This window comes from Choloepus didactylus, chromosome 15, assembly GCF_015220235.1.
Source record: "Choloepus didactylus isolate mChoDid1 chromosome 15, mChoDid1.pri, whole genome shotgun sequence".
Lineage (NCBI taxonomy): Eukaryota > Metazoa > Chordata > Mammalia > Pilosa > Megalonychidae > Choloepus > Choloepus didactylus.
In genome coordinates this window covers 70,840,477-70,856,128 of record NC_051321.1, presented here as the reverse complement: position 1 = coordinate 70,856,128, position 15,652 = coordinate 70,840,477, and the positions used below count along the sequence as shown (strand labels likewise).

Below are 15,652 nucleotides of genomic sequence, written 5' to 3'. Positions count from 1 at the left end.
GATCTCCGCCCTTCCCCTTTCTGTGTTCACCAGAACTCCAAAAATCCTCTGCTTTTATTTTGGAGTTTTTCGTGTTGTTTTTTTTCTATGCCTGTCTCCTCTCTGCTGGGCTGGCTGCTCTCAGAGTCTCTGGTGTCTGGTCTCAGTCTATCTATGGTTGGAGTTTGAATCAGTAGAATGAGTTTCCGATAAGAGCAGCCACTGCAATTCTCCCTTCTCCTTCCTGGAGCTGACAGCCCCTCCTCCCCCGGGACTGAGCCTGGCAGGGAGGGGCGCGGGTCCCTTGGCCGCAAAAACTTACAGATTTCGCTGATCTCAGCAGTTCCATGTTTTCATGAGTGTTGTATGAAGTATGCCCAAAGACAGATTGCTCTGTGGTGTCCAGTCCACGCAGTTCCTGGCTTTTTACCTACTTTCCTGGAGGAGTAACTAAAACATACAGCTCACCAGTCTGCCATCTTGCCCCGCCCTCCTGTTTCCTTTTATTTTTACACTATTCCACATCTATCAGGTTACCATTTAAAAACAAATCACTCATTTTCAACAGAGCCTTTATTTTCAACCATCTTTTCAATGACAGAGCCAAGAATAAGAGACATACATTCTAAATTTAAGTATATAAATACTGCCAAAAGATCAAATCCTAAAAAATTAGCAATTATATTATTCATTGTATAGTCATTCTAATTTCTTATTCATTGTTCACACACCACATTTCTGACTTACAAAATTTCAAACATTTGATTTCATAGATTTTCATAGATTAGATATCTTACAATTTATCACACCTCATTTTAAGGACTTTATTTATTGATTTCAGACTACTGACAAAGATATATAACCGTAACTGAATGTAAATAACAGTTCTACTAAGATAAAATATTACTCATGGCCTAGGTATGACTTTTAGTGTAAAGCCTACACAGGCAAAACAAAGCAGGAGATGGAAAACTAAGGTTTTCCATATGTTACGGATTAACACTTGTTAATCAGTTAACAAGTCAATTATATACAAATACTTCCATCCTTTTCAAGTATGAATTCTATTTCTACCCTCCAAGGTTGTACACTTTGCTGTACCATGTTTCTTCTACTGGGCTAAAATCTTATTCCAGAGACAAATGCTTGAAAACATTACCCTCAAAAAACCGTATTCCCCCAGATAGTGAGATTCTAGGCTAAAAGGAATAAAAGGGGTCAAGATGGAGTTATGAAATAAATACAGACAGGGAAAACAGTCTGTAATAAGCCATGGACACTGGAGAAATTACAGAAAGAAGGAAATAGGCAAGGGTACCAAAGGAAAAATAAAACTATCAGTTCCATATTTGCAGAAAATTACTGACAAACTATGATTCATTATTCTTTTATTTATAGTACTTAACAGTGAAGGGCACATATCTAGCTGACTTTGTTTACATAAATAAGTTTCAAGCTACTGAAAACCTTGTTAAACTCTATTACTTAAATACCTTTTTAATCTCTAAAGTTTAAAATGCTCTTTATAATAAGCCCAAATTGCTAGCTGATTAGTGCTTTACAGTGTATTTGAAACTTGTAACATTTTAGCCATAAAATATGTTTTTAGAAATAGTGCAAGTTCCTATTGTAGTCACAATGTAGTCAAAATACAATACAGGGCTGACTAAAAATATTAGGAAAAGTAGCTATAATGTTAGTTAACAAAATTTTTAAAGAGTTTTATACAAAAGGGATGCCCTCCCCCCCTTTTTTTAAAGAAGAGGGGTATCTGGTTTATTTTATTGTTGACAATCGGCAGCTTATTATCTTGAAGACAATCGCATAGAAACACATTGACTTTACAGACTTTTTAGGCTGACAAAAGAAACATCATTGTATACTAGAGTACCCTGTAATAGACCACAGTTTTGGGATGCTTTTGAGGTTGAACTACTACTAAGAACCAATTTCTCATCAAAACTTAATTATTCTCTATGTCACAATTATCAGTCATGACTTTGGTAATTTTTGATTCTCCGGTCAAGGAAAAGAAAAAAATTAAATTTAGGGACTGGGAAAGAAAAAAATGACTAGGTAAACTGAGAAATAAGTCTGTAGTTTAAAATGAACACCATATTCCAGGAAAAGTCAGTATAGAACAATGGACATAGAAATATATCCTGATTAAGTTATTAAAGGTCCAAATATAAACAAAATATTAGTTAGGCAACCTTGCAGAAAAAGGAAGTCATCTAAAAAAAGGGAAAAACCAAAATCAATTTGGGACTAATGTTTCCAACCAAGACAGACTACTAAGGAATGAATTTATATTTCCACCTTAAGCAACTAAAACAATGAACAACTATTTTCAGACAATGGGCAATAAACAGAGAACGGACAAAACAAGGCGAGCCCTTCAACTACCCCTACTTACTCCCTGGTAAGAGTTTCCAGGCTACAGTTCAGTGGGGGAGACCTAAACAGAGCTTGGTAATCTCCTGGGTTGAGGAGAAGGACTGGAGAGTTCAGGGAGGCCAACGTAGGTGCATTCACAAGGGCCAACCACAAAGAGGAGAGAGCTGCTCAGAGCAGAGGGGAGCTACAAAATGAGAGAACTCTGGAGACCTTCAGAGGTTCCGTTTAATGTCTTCAGTACATGTTTATGAGGAAACAATCCAAGAACAAGGTAAGAACCAGAATAAAAACACATGAGAACAGACAAGGACATTAAAATATTTGTTATAACCATATTACACAAGATAAAAATCGTAGAGGATATCATAAGTACATTAAGTAGAGACATGGCAAGAACACAAACGGCCCACATCGAACTTCCAGAGATGAAAATTATACTGAGATTAAAAATACACCAATTGTATTCTTTTGGATGAATACATACATGATTATATCTCAATAAAATCTGCAAAAAAAAAAAAAAAAAAAAAAAACTCTGGACAGGATTAATAGCAGATTAAGTACTGCAGAAGAAAAGATTAGTAACCATGAAGACATAGCAATAGCAATAGCAACTACCCAGAATTAAAGATGGAGAGAAAAAAGAAAAAAAATGGAATCAGCATTGCTGGCCTATGGGACAACTACGAATAGCTTAATATTAATTGGAGTTCCGGATAGTGGATATATAGAGATATACATTATTTGAATAAAAATTTTCAAACTGAATGAAGTACAGAGATTAGAGAAACTCAAAAATCCCAATCTCAAAAAATATAAAGCACAAAGAGGGAAACTGAAGTGGACTTTGTGATTGTTGAGATAAAGCAGAGAGAATGGGAGAACAAAGCAGGGTTCAGAGGCCCAAATATCAGAGAGGAGAAAGCTGCACAGACATCTACAGTGTCCCTCTTCAGGATTCAGCAGAATAACAAGCAGTGCCTGGGAAAGAGCCATTTGAAATTATCAGAGGGAAAAGAATGTAGAGAGAATAGCGTCTGAGGTACACACATGGCAAGGAATAGTGTTCCCACCCCACCTAGATTAGAAAAACGCATAATTCACAAGGTATTGCATTGAGTACTCAGGAAAGTCTTGCCTTAGTAGTAGTAACTATCCAGTTAAGAAAGCACATTTTCATCATAACATATTGCCATATTTCATAGTCAATGTAAATAATATGTAATATAACATAAATTGTGCCTTAAACCATGCGCTATTTGACTTGAAATAGTAAGTAAATCTCCCCTAAAGAATTACACTACCAAAACCTGTCACCAAGACATTAACAAAAACTGAGACCATTTGAGAAATAAAATACAATAGAAAATACTTAAGGGGAAAAATCTTGAATTTCTGAAATGCTTTCCTCATATATTGGCAAGAGAGGTAGCATGATTTTCCTTTATATATCATCTTCTCAACGCAAGCATTTTTTGAGTTATAAAGGGGTAGGATCTGTTATACCAAGTAATCAATAACAACCTTGTAAACCTATAGCAATGCACATAAACATGCTGTAGGAGACATTAAAATTAGACTGAAAGAAATAATTATATTTTCAATAAACATGTTTCTACTGGATAATCAATTTTTTACACTTCTTACCAGCTGTTCCACACAGTTCAGGTAGTGGAATGGCAACAGCTGTTATGCCAAAACCACATATTACATGCATATGAGGTGCCCTCAATTTTCCTTAGGTATCTACTTATTTGTGATCAGCCACATGTAACTCACATTAAATAAAAACAAGCTAATCACAGGAAGATTAATGCAGAAGGATTTTCAATACAGTTCTATTTTAGAAATGAATTCTTAACCAATTATTTTTATGTCAGAAGATTTAATAATTCAAATTACATGCTGCCCTCACTCACAGATTTAAGAGATTTGTCATGATCAATGTTTCTGAAATATTAAATTAAAAGATGTCATGATAATTACTATGGAATAAATAGCAATTAGGATTTTTTAGGCAAATAAGCCCAAAGAGTTTGCAGTGAATATTTATGCTAATAATATTTTCCCACGCAACACATGTATCATTCACAAGTTGCCTAAAAATGTAAAATGTAAACTTGCAGAATTATTTCAAAAGACCTTTGAGAAACTAATTTAATATGTAATTCTGGATTTTGTTAAGAAGCATCTATCCACAGACACAGACCTGAAGGTAAACAATACAAATTATGTTATTATAGAATGTTTCTATTTCTGTTCTGTATTTGTAATAGTGAATCTAACTTATGCCTTGATATGGGTATATAATTTGCAGATAATTAAAGGACAATTATGAAAATATGTATGGCAGCAAATAACTATAATCTACAGTGTCAATAAGTGCCGTAAATTTGAATTAAGTAGATACTTACTGCTATATAACAAACTCTTGCTTTCTCTACCAACATCCAGTTTTTCTCCAGATCAAGATGTTTTTCCTTTTTATAACAATTGGCAGCAGCAAGATTAGCTACAAGGGATCTAAACCAAAGAAAAAGCAAGTAGATTTTACCTTTATTATAGCCAAACTTATGTTTTTGCATATACCTAACTCTGAATATTTTTTGAAACTTCTTTGTTTTACATTTTAATTCTTATTCTTCAAAACTTCTGCATATTGATTTTTAATAAAATGTAACTAAAATTAATTTTGTTTTGAGAACATTTTGCGACTTCTATTTGCCTTTGAGTAAACAGAGACTTTATGTTAATCCTAAGCATCACCTGATGTTCTGAGAAACTGGCATTTAAGTATGTTTTTGATACCAAAATGATAAGATTATCTATTTTAAAATGTCAGTTCAAAATACAGATAAGAAGTAAAGGTACTATGTTGTTATGGGGGGAAAAAACCTATGCAACCATAGCAGAAAAAATATTTTATAAAAATAAGCATCAGCATAGTATACATTGACTAATGTTTTAAACACATAGAAAAATAGACCATATTTACTATGAAGAGTTAATTTGCAAACCATTACATTTTAAGGACTAGAATCATTTAAAATTAGTTTCTACAGTTGCTGACTGCCCTGGGCTGCTCCAGTTTTGCAGCTGGTAAATCTATGTAGCATACTCCATCTCAAATCTTGCTAGAAAAGCCACCCAAATCTTTTAATTATTGACCAACAATTAAACCTAATGAAATACTTATTTATATTGCATATGAATTAATATAAATACTTTTCTTTCTCATTCTGACCCAGAATTTATAAAATAATTTGGCCAATTTTTCTCAATTTCTAAATAAATGTAATAGCTTAAACATATCCTCTCTGACTTGAGACTTTGGTAATATGGTTTCTCTGTTAAAAAAAAAAACAATTCTCTTCCATCTGTTGACATTCAATTAAGTGAATGAAAATAAGAGTACCATGCAACAATATAGTCAGGAATATAAAATAACTATATGATGAACTTAAAAAAATCAGTCCTAATCTTCAAAAACATTCCAATAACAAGACTTTACCAAAGTTATGGCAAAGTGGCTGCTCAATAAAAGCAAATATTTGTGGTACGAGCACCTAACTGTATTTTAATAATAAAACCACATAGTTTCTCCAAAAGAATAATTTAAGTATCTGCTGAGTTTGGGGAGTAAGAAATTGGATTAAGAGGGACACTGCACCATCTAACTCTTTGATTTTTGATTTGGACAGTGGTAGCAAGTGTTTCCAGCCTTATCTGAAACAATTTCTCCAGTGCTTTTAGGTTCTAGAATTTGGGTAGAGGGTTTAGATTGTGAGGGTTTCTCCCCTAGCTTCTGACTTTTCATATCATCTGAATCTTACTAATCATCATAATCATATTAGCATATAAATTATGTTTTTGACATCTGAGAGATTAATATTATCCTAACCATTCTTTAAAAGAGCAATTTGGCATTCAAAAATCTTTTAGCAATTTTACTCTAACCCAAGAGTATCGAGGCACAACATGACCACCTTCTCACTAATGGGAAAACTTTATATCTGCAGACTAAAGTTTGTTTCAGGAAATTTGAAAAGAACAAAGGTCTAAGCAAATATATTTCAATGCTTCCATGGTTTGGCCCCAAAACATAAGGAGACAGAATGATTAGTGGTTCTACATACCAAAAAATGGCTTTGGTGCCCTAATTACTTTCAGAAGTTATATTTTGGTTATTTAAAGACTATTGTCTATACTAATCCCCTATACCCAGAAGACAGACAGGTCCTTAAAACATATCTGTTAGAGGACAAGGAATGAGAGAAAATAAAAAGAATAAGAAAGGAGAATGGAGAAACAAGGGAGAGAGAAGGAAGGGCAGAAAGAAAGGAAGGTGAAGAAGGACCTAAGGAAAGAACGAAGGGAAAAGGAAGGAAGGAAGTGAATAGAGAGGATAGATTTAAAACATTTCCAACTATAAAGAACGCAAAATTTCTAGTGAATCACTATTTACAGAGAGATAATCTTTGATAATTCTAACAATATAAAAGCCAGGAAAGATATCTTGTTCACCCCTTGCAAAGGAGAAAAAAGCTTCTGCTCATTAACAACACGGTAAAACAATGTTAGCAATGTTTGAATGTACTGAAGGAATAGCTCCATGTAGCTAAAAAGTAATAAATACAAGAAGTGCATGGAAGATATAGACAGATATATTCAACATCATATAAAGAGAAATTTTCTAATAAGTAAAACTGTACAGAAATGTAATAAGTTATTTCTATGGTGGATTACCAACATATGGAGTATTAACCAAAAATGCTTTAGATGAGCTAATTCATATGAGACTGGATATCATGTAGTATTTTATATATAAGACATATATTTTACATATAATATGTGTGTATAATGCTTATATTTTTAACATTCCAATCTCAGGATATGGTGAAAAAAACACTTTCCAATCACAGCTCAGCAACAAACTAGCTACAAGATATTGAATAAAACATTTTCCTTTTCTGATCCTAATTATAATAAGTACAGATAGACTAGACAAGGTTAAACTTCCATACCATGCCTACAATTCAATTATGCATCCTGAAGATAACAGCAGTCTCAATGAGGTAAATAAATTAAAAAAAAAAAAAAAAAAAAGGAAAAATGAAACAAGGAAGGGCTTATTAAACATTAAGAGCAATTATAAACGTGAGGTCCAAATTTCAAATTCAGATTGGAATTCAGATTTCACCAGTGTTTATATAGCCAATTAGTATAGTGTCTCCCTTGGAATTACACTGACCTGTTGTCACCAGTGATGCACGCAGCACAGGTTCCTGTTGGCTGCTCATTCTGCTCATAGTAATAAGCATCCACATGGGCTTCAGCAGCTTTTTGCTTCAGGATCTCCCCAAATTTATCAATTCCAATGCATCCAAAAAATGTTGCTGCTTTGTGTGGTTGCTGAATCATCCACTGAAAAATAGGAACATAAATAATTTAATGGGTCGGAAAAATGGTACACATAGCTAAGTATTCTGCCATGGACAGTGGCATAAAAAAGAAGGCTTTGTGAGAAGCTGTGACTATTATGAATGGAATTTCAATTCTCACTACCACTTTTAACAAATTTGGTATGTTAATATCCATGTAAAATCTTATACTGTATTAAGGAGGGGAAATAGAACATAGTGGTTAAGAGCTCAAAACCTAAACTCACCAGACACTGGGTCAAATAATGGCTTGATCTAGGAAAATAATAGTGAGGCTCAATAAAAGTAGGATAGCATTATTATAAAGAGCCTAAACTTCTTTATCAGGATTGCCTGGGTTCAAATCTTGGCTCTGCAACTTTCTAGTTGTATAACAGCATATTAATCAGTCTCAGTGCCTCAGTTTTCTCTTGTGTAAAGTTAGGATAATAATTATAAATATGTCTCTTGAGGTTGTTGAGGATTAATGAAAAGATGAGTTAATGTATATCCACTGCTTAGCATAAAAATATATATGAACTGATTGTCACCAGTGTCATACTTACAAGTAATTCACATATAAATTAACTTAAAATATGCTTATGTCTAATAAATTCTTTAAAAAATTCTAGTAAGGAATGTTAAAAATTCTAAGCCTAATTACAAATACCTCATCTTTTTATTAAGGTGAGTTTCACAGAATTTAATTTCTTGGCTATAAATCAATGACACCAGATTTCTTTTAAAATGTATACTATTCACTGATTTGAACTGTTATCCTCCCTGAAATCCCTAAAGTTTATAATACTTTTATTAGTTGTTCTAAAACCACCACCTACTTTGTTTCAAACACTTATAGTGAAAGAAACATGTAATATTTAAAATCAAAAGATATCAAGATCTTACACATTCTCAAATGTTTGGAGTATAATAGAAATGCATGTATATGTGAGAAGTAAAGGATTCGGAGAGGAACAGAAAGTAACAAAAGGAAGACTACAAGACTAACTGCCTGATAACCTAGCAATTCTACTTTTGGATATTTACTCTGAAGATACACATCTACATACATGAAACATCATATGTGTAAGTATTCATGGGGACATTATTTGTAATGGCAAAATATTAGAAACAGCCTAACTGTCCATCCATAAACTATTTATACCCACAAATAAACTATATTTTTTAAAAAAAATTAGGGTAAAGCTCTACGAACTGATACAGAGCAATATACAGGGTAATTTGTTAAGTTAAAAAAGCAAGGTTCTAACAACACAACCTACCAAAACTTACACATGGAGAAGCAGATAATCTGAATAGGCCTATATCTAGTAAAGAAATTAAATCAATAATTAATAGCCTTCCAAAACAAAAAGCACCAGGCCCAGATGGGTTCAATAGTGAATTTGACTAAACATTTAAAGAAGACACAATTCCTATTCTGTACAATCTCTTCCAGAAAACAGAAGCAGGGAACAATTTCTAACTCTTTTTATAACAAAAATTATAAATTATAATATCAAAACCAAAGACTTTATAAGAAAGGAATATTGCAGATCAACATCTCTCAAGAAGAAAGATGCAAAAAACCTCTACAAAATATTAGCAAATAAAAACCAATAATGTATAAGAACTTTATATACCACGACCAAGTGGGATTTATTCCTGGTATTCAAGACTGGTTCAACGTTGAAAATCAATTAATGTAACCCATCATTATCAACAGGCTAAAGAAGAAAAATCATGTGATCATATCAATGCATGCAGAAAAAATATTTGACAAATATGCTATTGTGTTAAGAATGATTAAGAATTAAGAACATATATGTTCTTTTGGTGTACCCACATATTCTTTCAGAATTAATATATAATTCTGAGTCTGCTTATTTGAGTTTGCAAAAAGAACTACAGGATGAATAAACCAGATACTAAAGAAAATGGTATTTAAGAGGGTGGGTGGGAATGGAGTAGAGGAACAGAGTTAGAAAAAAAGACTTCTCTGAATATATTCTTTCATATAAATTTGACTTTCGAAACATGTTGAAAATTTGCATTTTCAAAAAATGAAATTCAATTTGAAAAAACATTGAACCAAACTCTGAAGCTGAATACAATGGAAAGAAATAAATCAACTGAAATGTAACCACACAGAAAAAATAAATTTTCAATACAGTACTATGAGTGCACATCCTTAGTGGAATATATATAAGGAACAACAGAAAAAATAGAAAAAAATCTTTAACTTTATTTGGTAGGTGTTCTAGTTTGCTAATGCTACCGGAATGCAAAACACCAGAAATGGATTGGCTTTTATAAAAGGGGGTTTATTTGGTTACACAGTTACAGTCTTAAGGCCATAAAGTGTCCAGGGTAAGTCATCAACAATCGGCTATCTTCAATGGAGGATGGCCAATGGTGTCCAAAAAACCTCTGTCAACTGGGAAGGCACGTGGCTGACATCTGCTTCGGAGTTCTGGCTTCCAAATGGCTTTCTCCTAGGACGTTCCTCTCTAGGCTTCAGCTTCTCTGCAAAGTATCACTCTCAATTGCTCTTGGGGCATTTGTCCTCTCTTAGCTTCTCTGTTTTCATAGGCCATCTCCAAAATGTCTCTGTAAGCTGAAGCTCCTCTCTCAGCTCCTGTGCATTCTTCAGTGTCCCTCTTGACTGTAGTTCCTCTTCAAAATGTCACTCTCAGCTGCACTGAATTCCTTCTGTTTGTCAGCCTATTTATATAGCTCCAGTGATTTAATTTAGACCCACCCTGAATGGGTGGGGTAACACCTCCATGGAAATTATCCATAGTTGGGTGGGGCACATCTCCACGGAAACACTCAAAGAATTACAATCTAATCAACATTGATACATCTGCCCACACAAGATTACATCAAAGATAATGGTGTTTTGGGGGACATAATACATTCAAACCAGCATAGTAGGTTTATTGCTGGTAATGCTATTGGTGTAGTACTTATGAAACTATTTGCATGGTACAGATTAAATGAATATAAAGTTGATGCTGTTGGGAACCAAGCTTATACTGTAGAAGGGAAATATAAATATACAAGGAGGCAAAATGAGGAAGAATTCTATGGTGCTGGATTTGAACAAGAGTTAGTTAAAATTTATAAATGCCTTAGTTCTTTCGACTGCAAGGGCCTAGAAGAAACGATCCTTTAGTAGCAATGAACATATACAGTGCCTATATTGTGGTTACCTTTCCCCACAAAACAAAATCTACTTTGAGAATGGCTGCAGGTTGGGAACAGTGAAAATACTGTGCCAGAAACAAGGACGTGCTCAAAGATTAATGGAGTCATGTCAAAAACGACACAGGAGCCAGCTTGAATGGGCTCTCTCTGCACAATCCGAGATAATTTGAGCATCAAAAGGAATAAAGTTACTAGTAGATTATAACACTGCATTTTTTTTTTAAAGTTTCAAGTGACTATATTCATATTAAAAAGACAGTGGGGGAGTGGGAAAAGAAAGGTTTTCTATATAGAAGTCAGCTAATAAATGTAGAATGTATGATAGAATTAGAACATCACCACTTTACAGCAACTATTTGATTCAGGCAAGGATGATCAATGGTTACTAAAACCATGATGGGGAAAAGGATTTGGGGGAACAGAAAAAGTGCATGTTATTAAAGTATTGCTCCACAGATTGCTTATTAACAACAAAGGGAAGACATTTCCAAAAAAGAAATCTGAGGTTTACTATCTCAACCAAATGATCAGACTTAGCATCACCAATAAGGCAATAAACAGACATTATATGTTTCCTGATGTGATGAACTGGGAATACACAGTATCAGCTATGTAATATTCCTGCCAAAAATGTTAAAACTGAATCTTATCATGAAGATGCAATCAGAAACGGTGGCACATATTATAAGGAACTGGCTTGGACTCTTAACAGAAGAAAATGTCATGAAAGATAATAAATATTGGCAAGGAGACCACTGCAGATCAAAATAAACTAAAGAAACATGACAAATACATCAGGAATATGTGATCCTTACTGCCTGGAATCGGGGGGGAAAAAACAGCTATAAGAGCACTATTAAAACAATTGCTAAAACTGGAATATGAATCATATATCAGAAAAATACTATTGTATCAATGTTAAATTTTTTGACTGTGATAATATTTATGGTTATGTAGCAGAATACCCTTGCTTTTGAGGGGATAAATACTTTTCAATGGTTCAGGGGAAAAATGTATACACATATTTATACACAAAGAAAGAACACAAATGTAGTAAAATGTTAACAATTGGTGAATCTATATGAAGGGTTAATTTTACTGTTCTTTCTACTTTTCTGTAATTTAGAAAATTTTCAGAATAAAAGGGTGAACCAAAGACACTGTAACCTTATCATTCCTTTCAGAGAAGAACACTTATTTAAACCTAATTTATTCAATCTTAGATATTTATTAAAATGAGTAGAACACATGAAGCAAGTAATATCTTACAATATATCAACATCAATACCTAATAGACTTTAAACCACACTCAAGGAAGGTATAAATTTAACAGCAAAAAATATCTATGCGTCGTTTTGTAATTCACCTTTTTCACATAGAAAGCATGATTAAAGTATCAAGCATATCTGCTTTCGGAAGTAAAACACAAAAAGCAAAGTGAAATAACTTTAAGATCATTTAAGTAATTTAATGTGACATCAAAATAATAGGAAACTTCATTCAGTAAGAGAGAAGTCATTATAATGTAATTCAGCCTAATTATAGTCAGAGAGTTTATCTGTTCAAACTACAGTCTGAAACACGGGCTATATTGACTCACTGTCAGGCTCAAAAATGACTTAGAACTATTTCATATTCAGGATTTAAATGAACTGAAATGTCTCCATTAAAAATTAATATTATTTGAATCTGCAAGACAAAAATGGGACAAATAGAAATATTTTGCATGCTTTATTATCATTCCATTACTGAATATTTCAGCAGAGGAAATTCTAGCTATATCTGATATCAGGACCCTAATAAAATGTGGGAACTTTATTTTAGATCAGTGATTCCCACTCAAAAGTCAATCAATTTAAAGTCTGAGTTTAAGCCAAAACAGACTCACAAAGTGGAAGCCATGTTCATTGCACTTAATAATCTAGCTGATAAACATTATCAAAAAAGTTGTAACATTAACAATTTTTTAAATTTCTAAATTAATTTGCTAGCTGTTCTGTTAAAATTTTAATACATCTCTAACTCTATTACAAAAACAAAATGTCGGACTCGGGCAAGATGGCGGCATAGAGAGGAGTGGAAGCTAAGTAGTCCCCCTGGAACAACTACAAAAAACCAGAAACAACTAGTAAATAATCCAGAATAACTGCGGGGGGACAAACAAGACCATCTACTCATCATACACCAACCTGAATTGGGAGGAATGCCCGAGAACACAGCATAAAATCTGTAAGTAAAACCTGTGGAACGAGGTCGGGAGACCCCCCCCCCCCATAGCCCGAGCTGCGGAGCCTCCTGGTGCCACAGAGAAGCTCTCTCCCAGCAAGTGAATATAGCTCAGCTGAGCTCCAACAGGGGTTTTAAGTAGCAAGTGTGAACTGTTCGCTACAGGTACGCAGCCCCAAAAAACAGACAGAGGCTTTGGGTGACGACTGACCTGGGAGAGCCGGAGGGTCGCCTTGACTGGGTCTGAAGGGGACTATCTGTTTCTTTTTTGGCTCAGTGGAGAAAGCCCCAGTCATTTTCAGTTTCCAGGGCTGTGACTCTGGGAAGGGTGGAGACACCACAACCAGAGAGCGAGACCACTGAAATGCTAATGACCTCCACCTGAGGGGTCTGTTGTCTCTAGGAGGAAAGGGGTGGGGCCCTTTCCATTCAGCACCAGACCCCAGAGCCTGGGGGAACACGGCCATACCTCCTCACACCAGTCAAGAATTATAGGCTAACAGGCGTCACCTGCTGGGCAGAAAAGCACAGTGACCCGAGGCATCAAAGGGTGGAGCAATTTTCTAAGACACACCCGCAGGGAAACAAGATACTGAATATTTCTTCCCTCTGGGACCTGAGCCTGTTCTGGTCTGGGAAAACCTGATTTGGATATCCAAGGAAACCATGCCTAGACAACAGAAAATTACAACCTACACTAAAAAAAACAAAGTTATGGCCCAGTCAAAGGAACAAATGTACACTTCAACTGAGATACAGGAATTTAAACAACTAATGCTAAATCAATTCAAAAAGTTTAGAGAAGATATTGCAAAAGAGATAGAGGCTGTAAAGGAAGCAATGGACATGTATACGGCAGAAATCAAAAGTTCAAAAAAACAGCTAGTAGAATCTATGGAAATGAAAGGCACAACATAAGAGATGAAAGACACAATGGAAACATACAACAGCAGATCTCAAGAGGCAGAACAAAACACTCAGGAACTGGAGAACAAAACACCTGAAAGCCTACACGCAAGGGAGCAGATGGAGAAAAGAATGAAAAAATATGAGCAACGTCTCCGGGGACTCAAGGATGAAACAAAGTACAATAATGTACGTATCATTGGTGTCACAGAAGGAGAAGAGAAGGGAAAGGGGGCAGAAGCAATAATAGAGAAAATAATTAATGAAAATTTCCCATCTCTTATGAAAGACATAAAATTATAGATCCAAGAAGCGCAGCATACTCCAAACAGAAGAGATATGAATAGGCCTATGCCAAGACAATTAATAATCAGATTATCAAATGTCAAAGATGAAGAGAGAATCCTGAAAGCAGCAAGAGAAAAGCAATCCATTACATACAAAGGAAGCTTAATAAGACTATGTGCAGATCTCTCAGGAGAAACCATGGAGGCAAGAAGGAAGTGGTGTGATACATTTAAGACACTGAAAGAGAAAAACCGCCAACCAAGAATCCTGTATCCAGCAAAGCTGTCCTTCAAATATGAGGGACAGCTCAAAATATTTTCTGACAAACAGACAATGAGAGACTTTGTGAACAAGACACCTGCCCTACAGGAAATACTAAAGGGAGCACTACAGGGTGATAGAAGACAGGAGTGTGTGGTTTGGAACACAATTTTGGGAGATGGTAGCACAACAATGTAAGTACACTGAACAAAGGTAACTATGAATATGGCTGAGAGAGAAAGGTGGGGAGCATGTGAGACACCACAAGAAAGGAGGAAAGATAACGACTGGGACTGTGTAACTTGATGAAATCTAGAGTATTCAACAATTATGATAAAATGGACAAATATGTTCTTTTACGAGGGAGAACAAGCAAATGTCAACCTTGCAAGGTGTTAAAAATGGGGAGTCATTGGGGGAGGGATGCAATCAGCATAAACTAGAGACTGTAACTAATAGAATCATTGTATTATGCTTCCTTTAATGTAACAAAGGTGATATACCAAGGTGAATGCAGATAAGAGAGGGGGATAGGGGAGGCATGTTAGACACTTGACATTGGTGGTATTGTCTGATTCTTTATTCTACTTTGATTTAAGGTTATTTTTCCTTTTGCTGCTTCCTAGCTGTCATTTTTTTTTTCCTCTTTCTTTTGCCTCTCTACCTTCTTTGACTCTCCCGCCTGCCTTGTGGAAGAAATGTAGATGCTCTTATATAGACAGTGGTGACAGTGGTGAACACATAAATGTATGACCATGCAGAAAACCATCGATTATTTACTTGGGATGGAATGTATGGTAAGTGAACAAAACCATATTAAAAAAAATGGGTTGATGACAAAACCTCGAGGGCAATATACTGAGTGAAATAAGCCAGACACATTAGGACAATTATTGCAAGGTCTCACTGATAGGAACTAATTACAATATGTAAACTCATAGACATGAAATATAAGGTACCAAGAT

At 34.7% G+C, this 15,652-nt stretch overlaps 1 protein-coding gene across 4 annotated transcripts in view; it reads right to left on the bottom strand.

Annotated features, from left to right (window-relative positions):
• ADK (adenosine kinase) overlaps positions 1 to 15,652 on the bottom strand; it is a 559,277-nt gene that overhangs the window by 279,894 nt on the left and 263,731 nt on the right. For all 4 annotated transcript variants that reach the window (XM_037804922.1, XM_037804925.1, XM_037804923.1 and 1 more), the window contains exons 5-6: positions 7,628 to 7,800; positions 4,791 to 4,899 (exon numbers count right to left, since the gene is read on the bottom strand). In XM_037804922.1, coding sequence (XP_037660850.1) covers positions 4,791 to 4,899; positions 7,628 to 7,800 — 282 coding nt within the window. The remainder of the gene's footprint in view (positions 1 to 4,790; positions 4,900 to 7,627; positions 7,801 to 15,652) is intronic.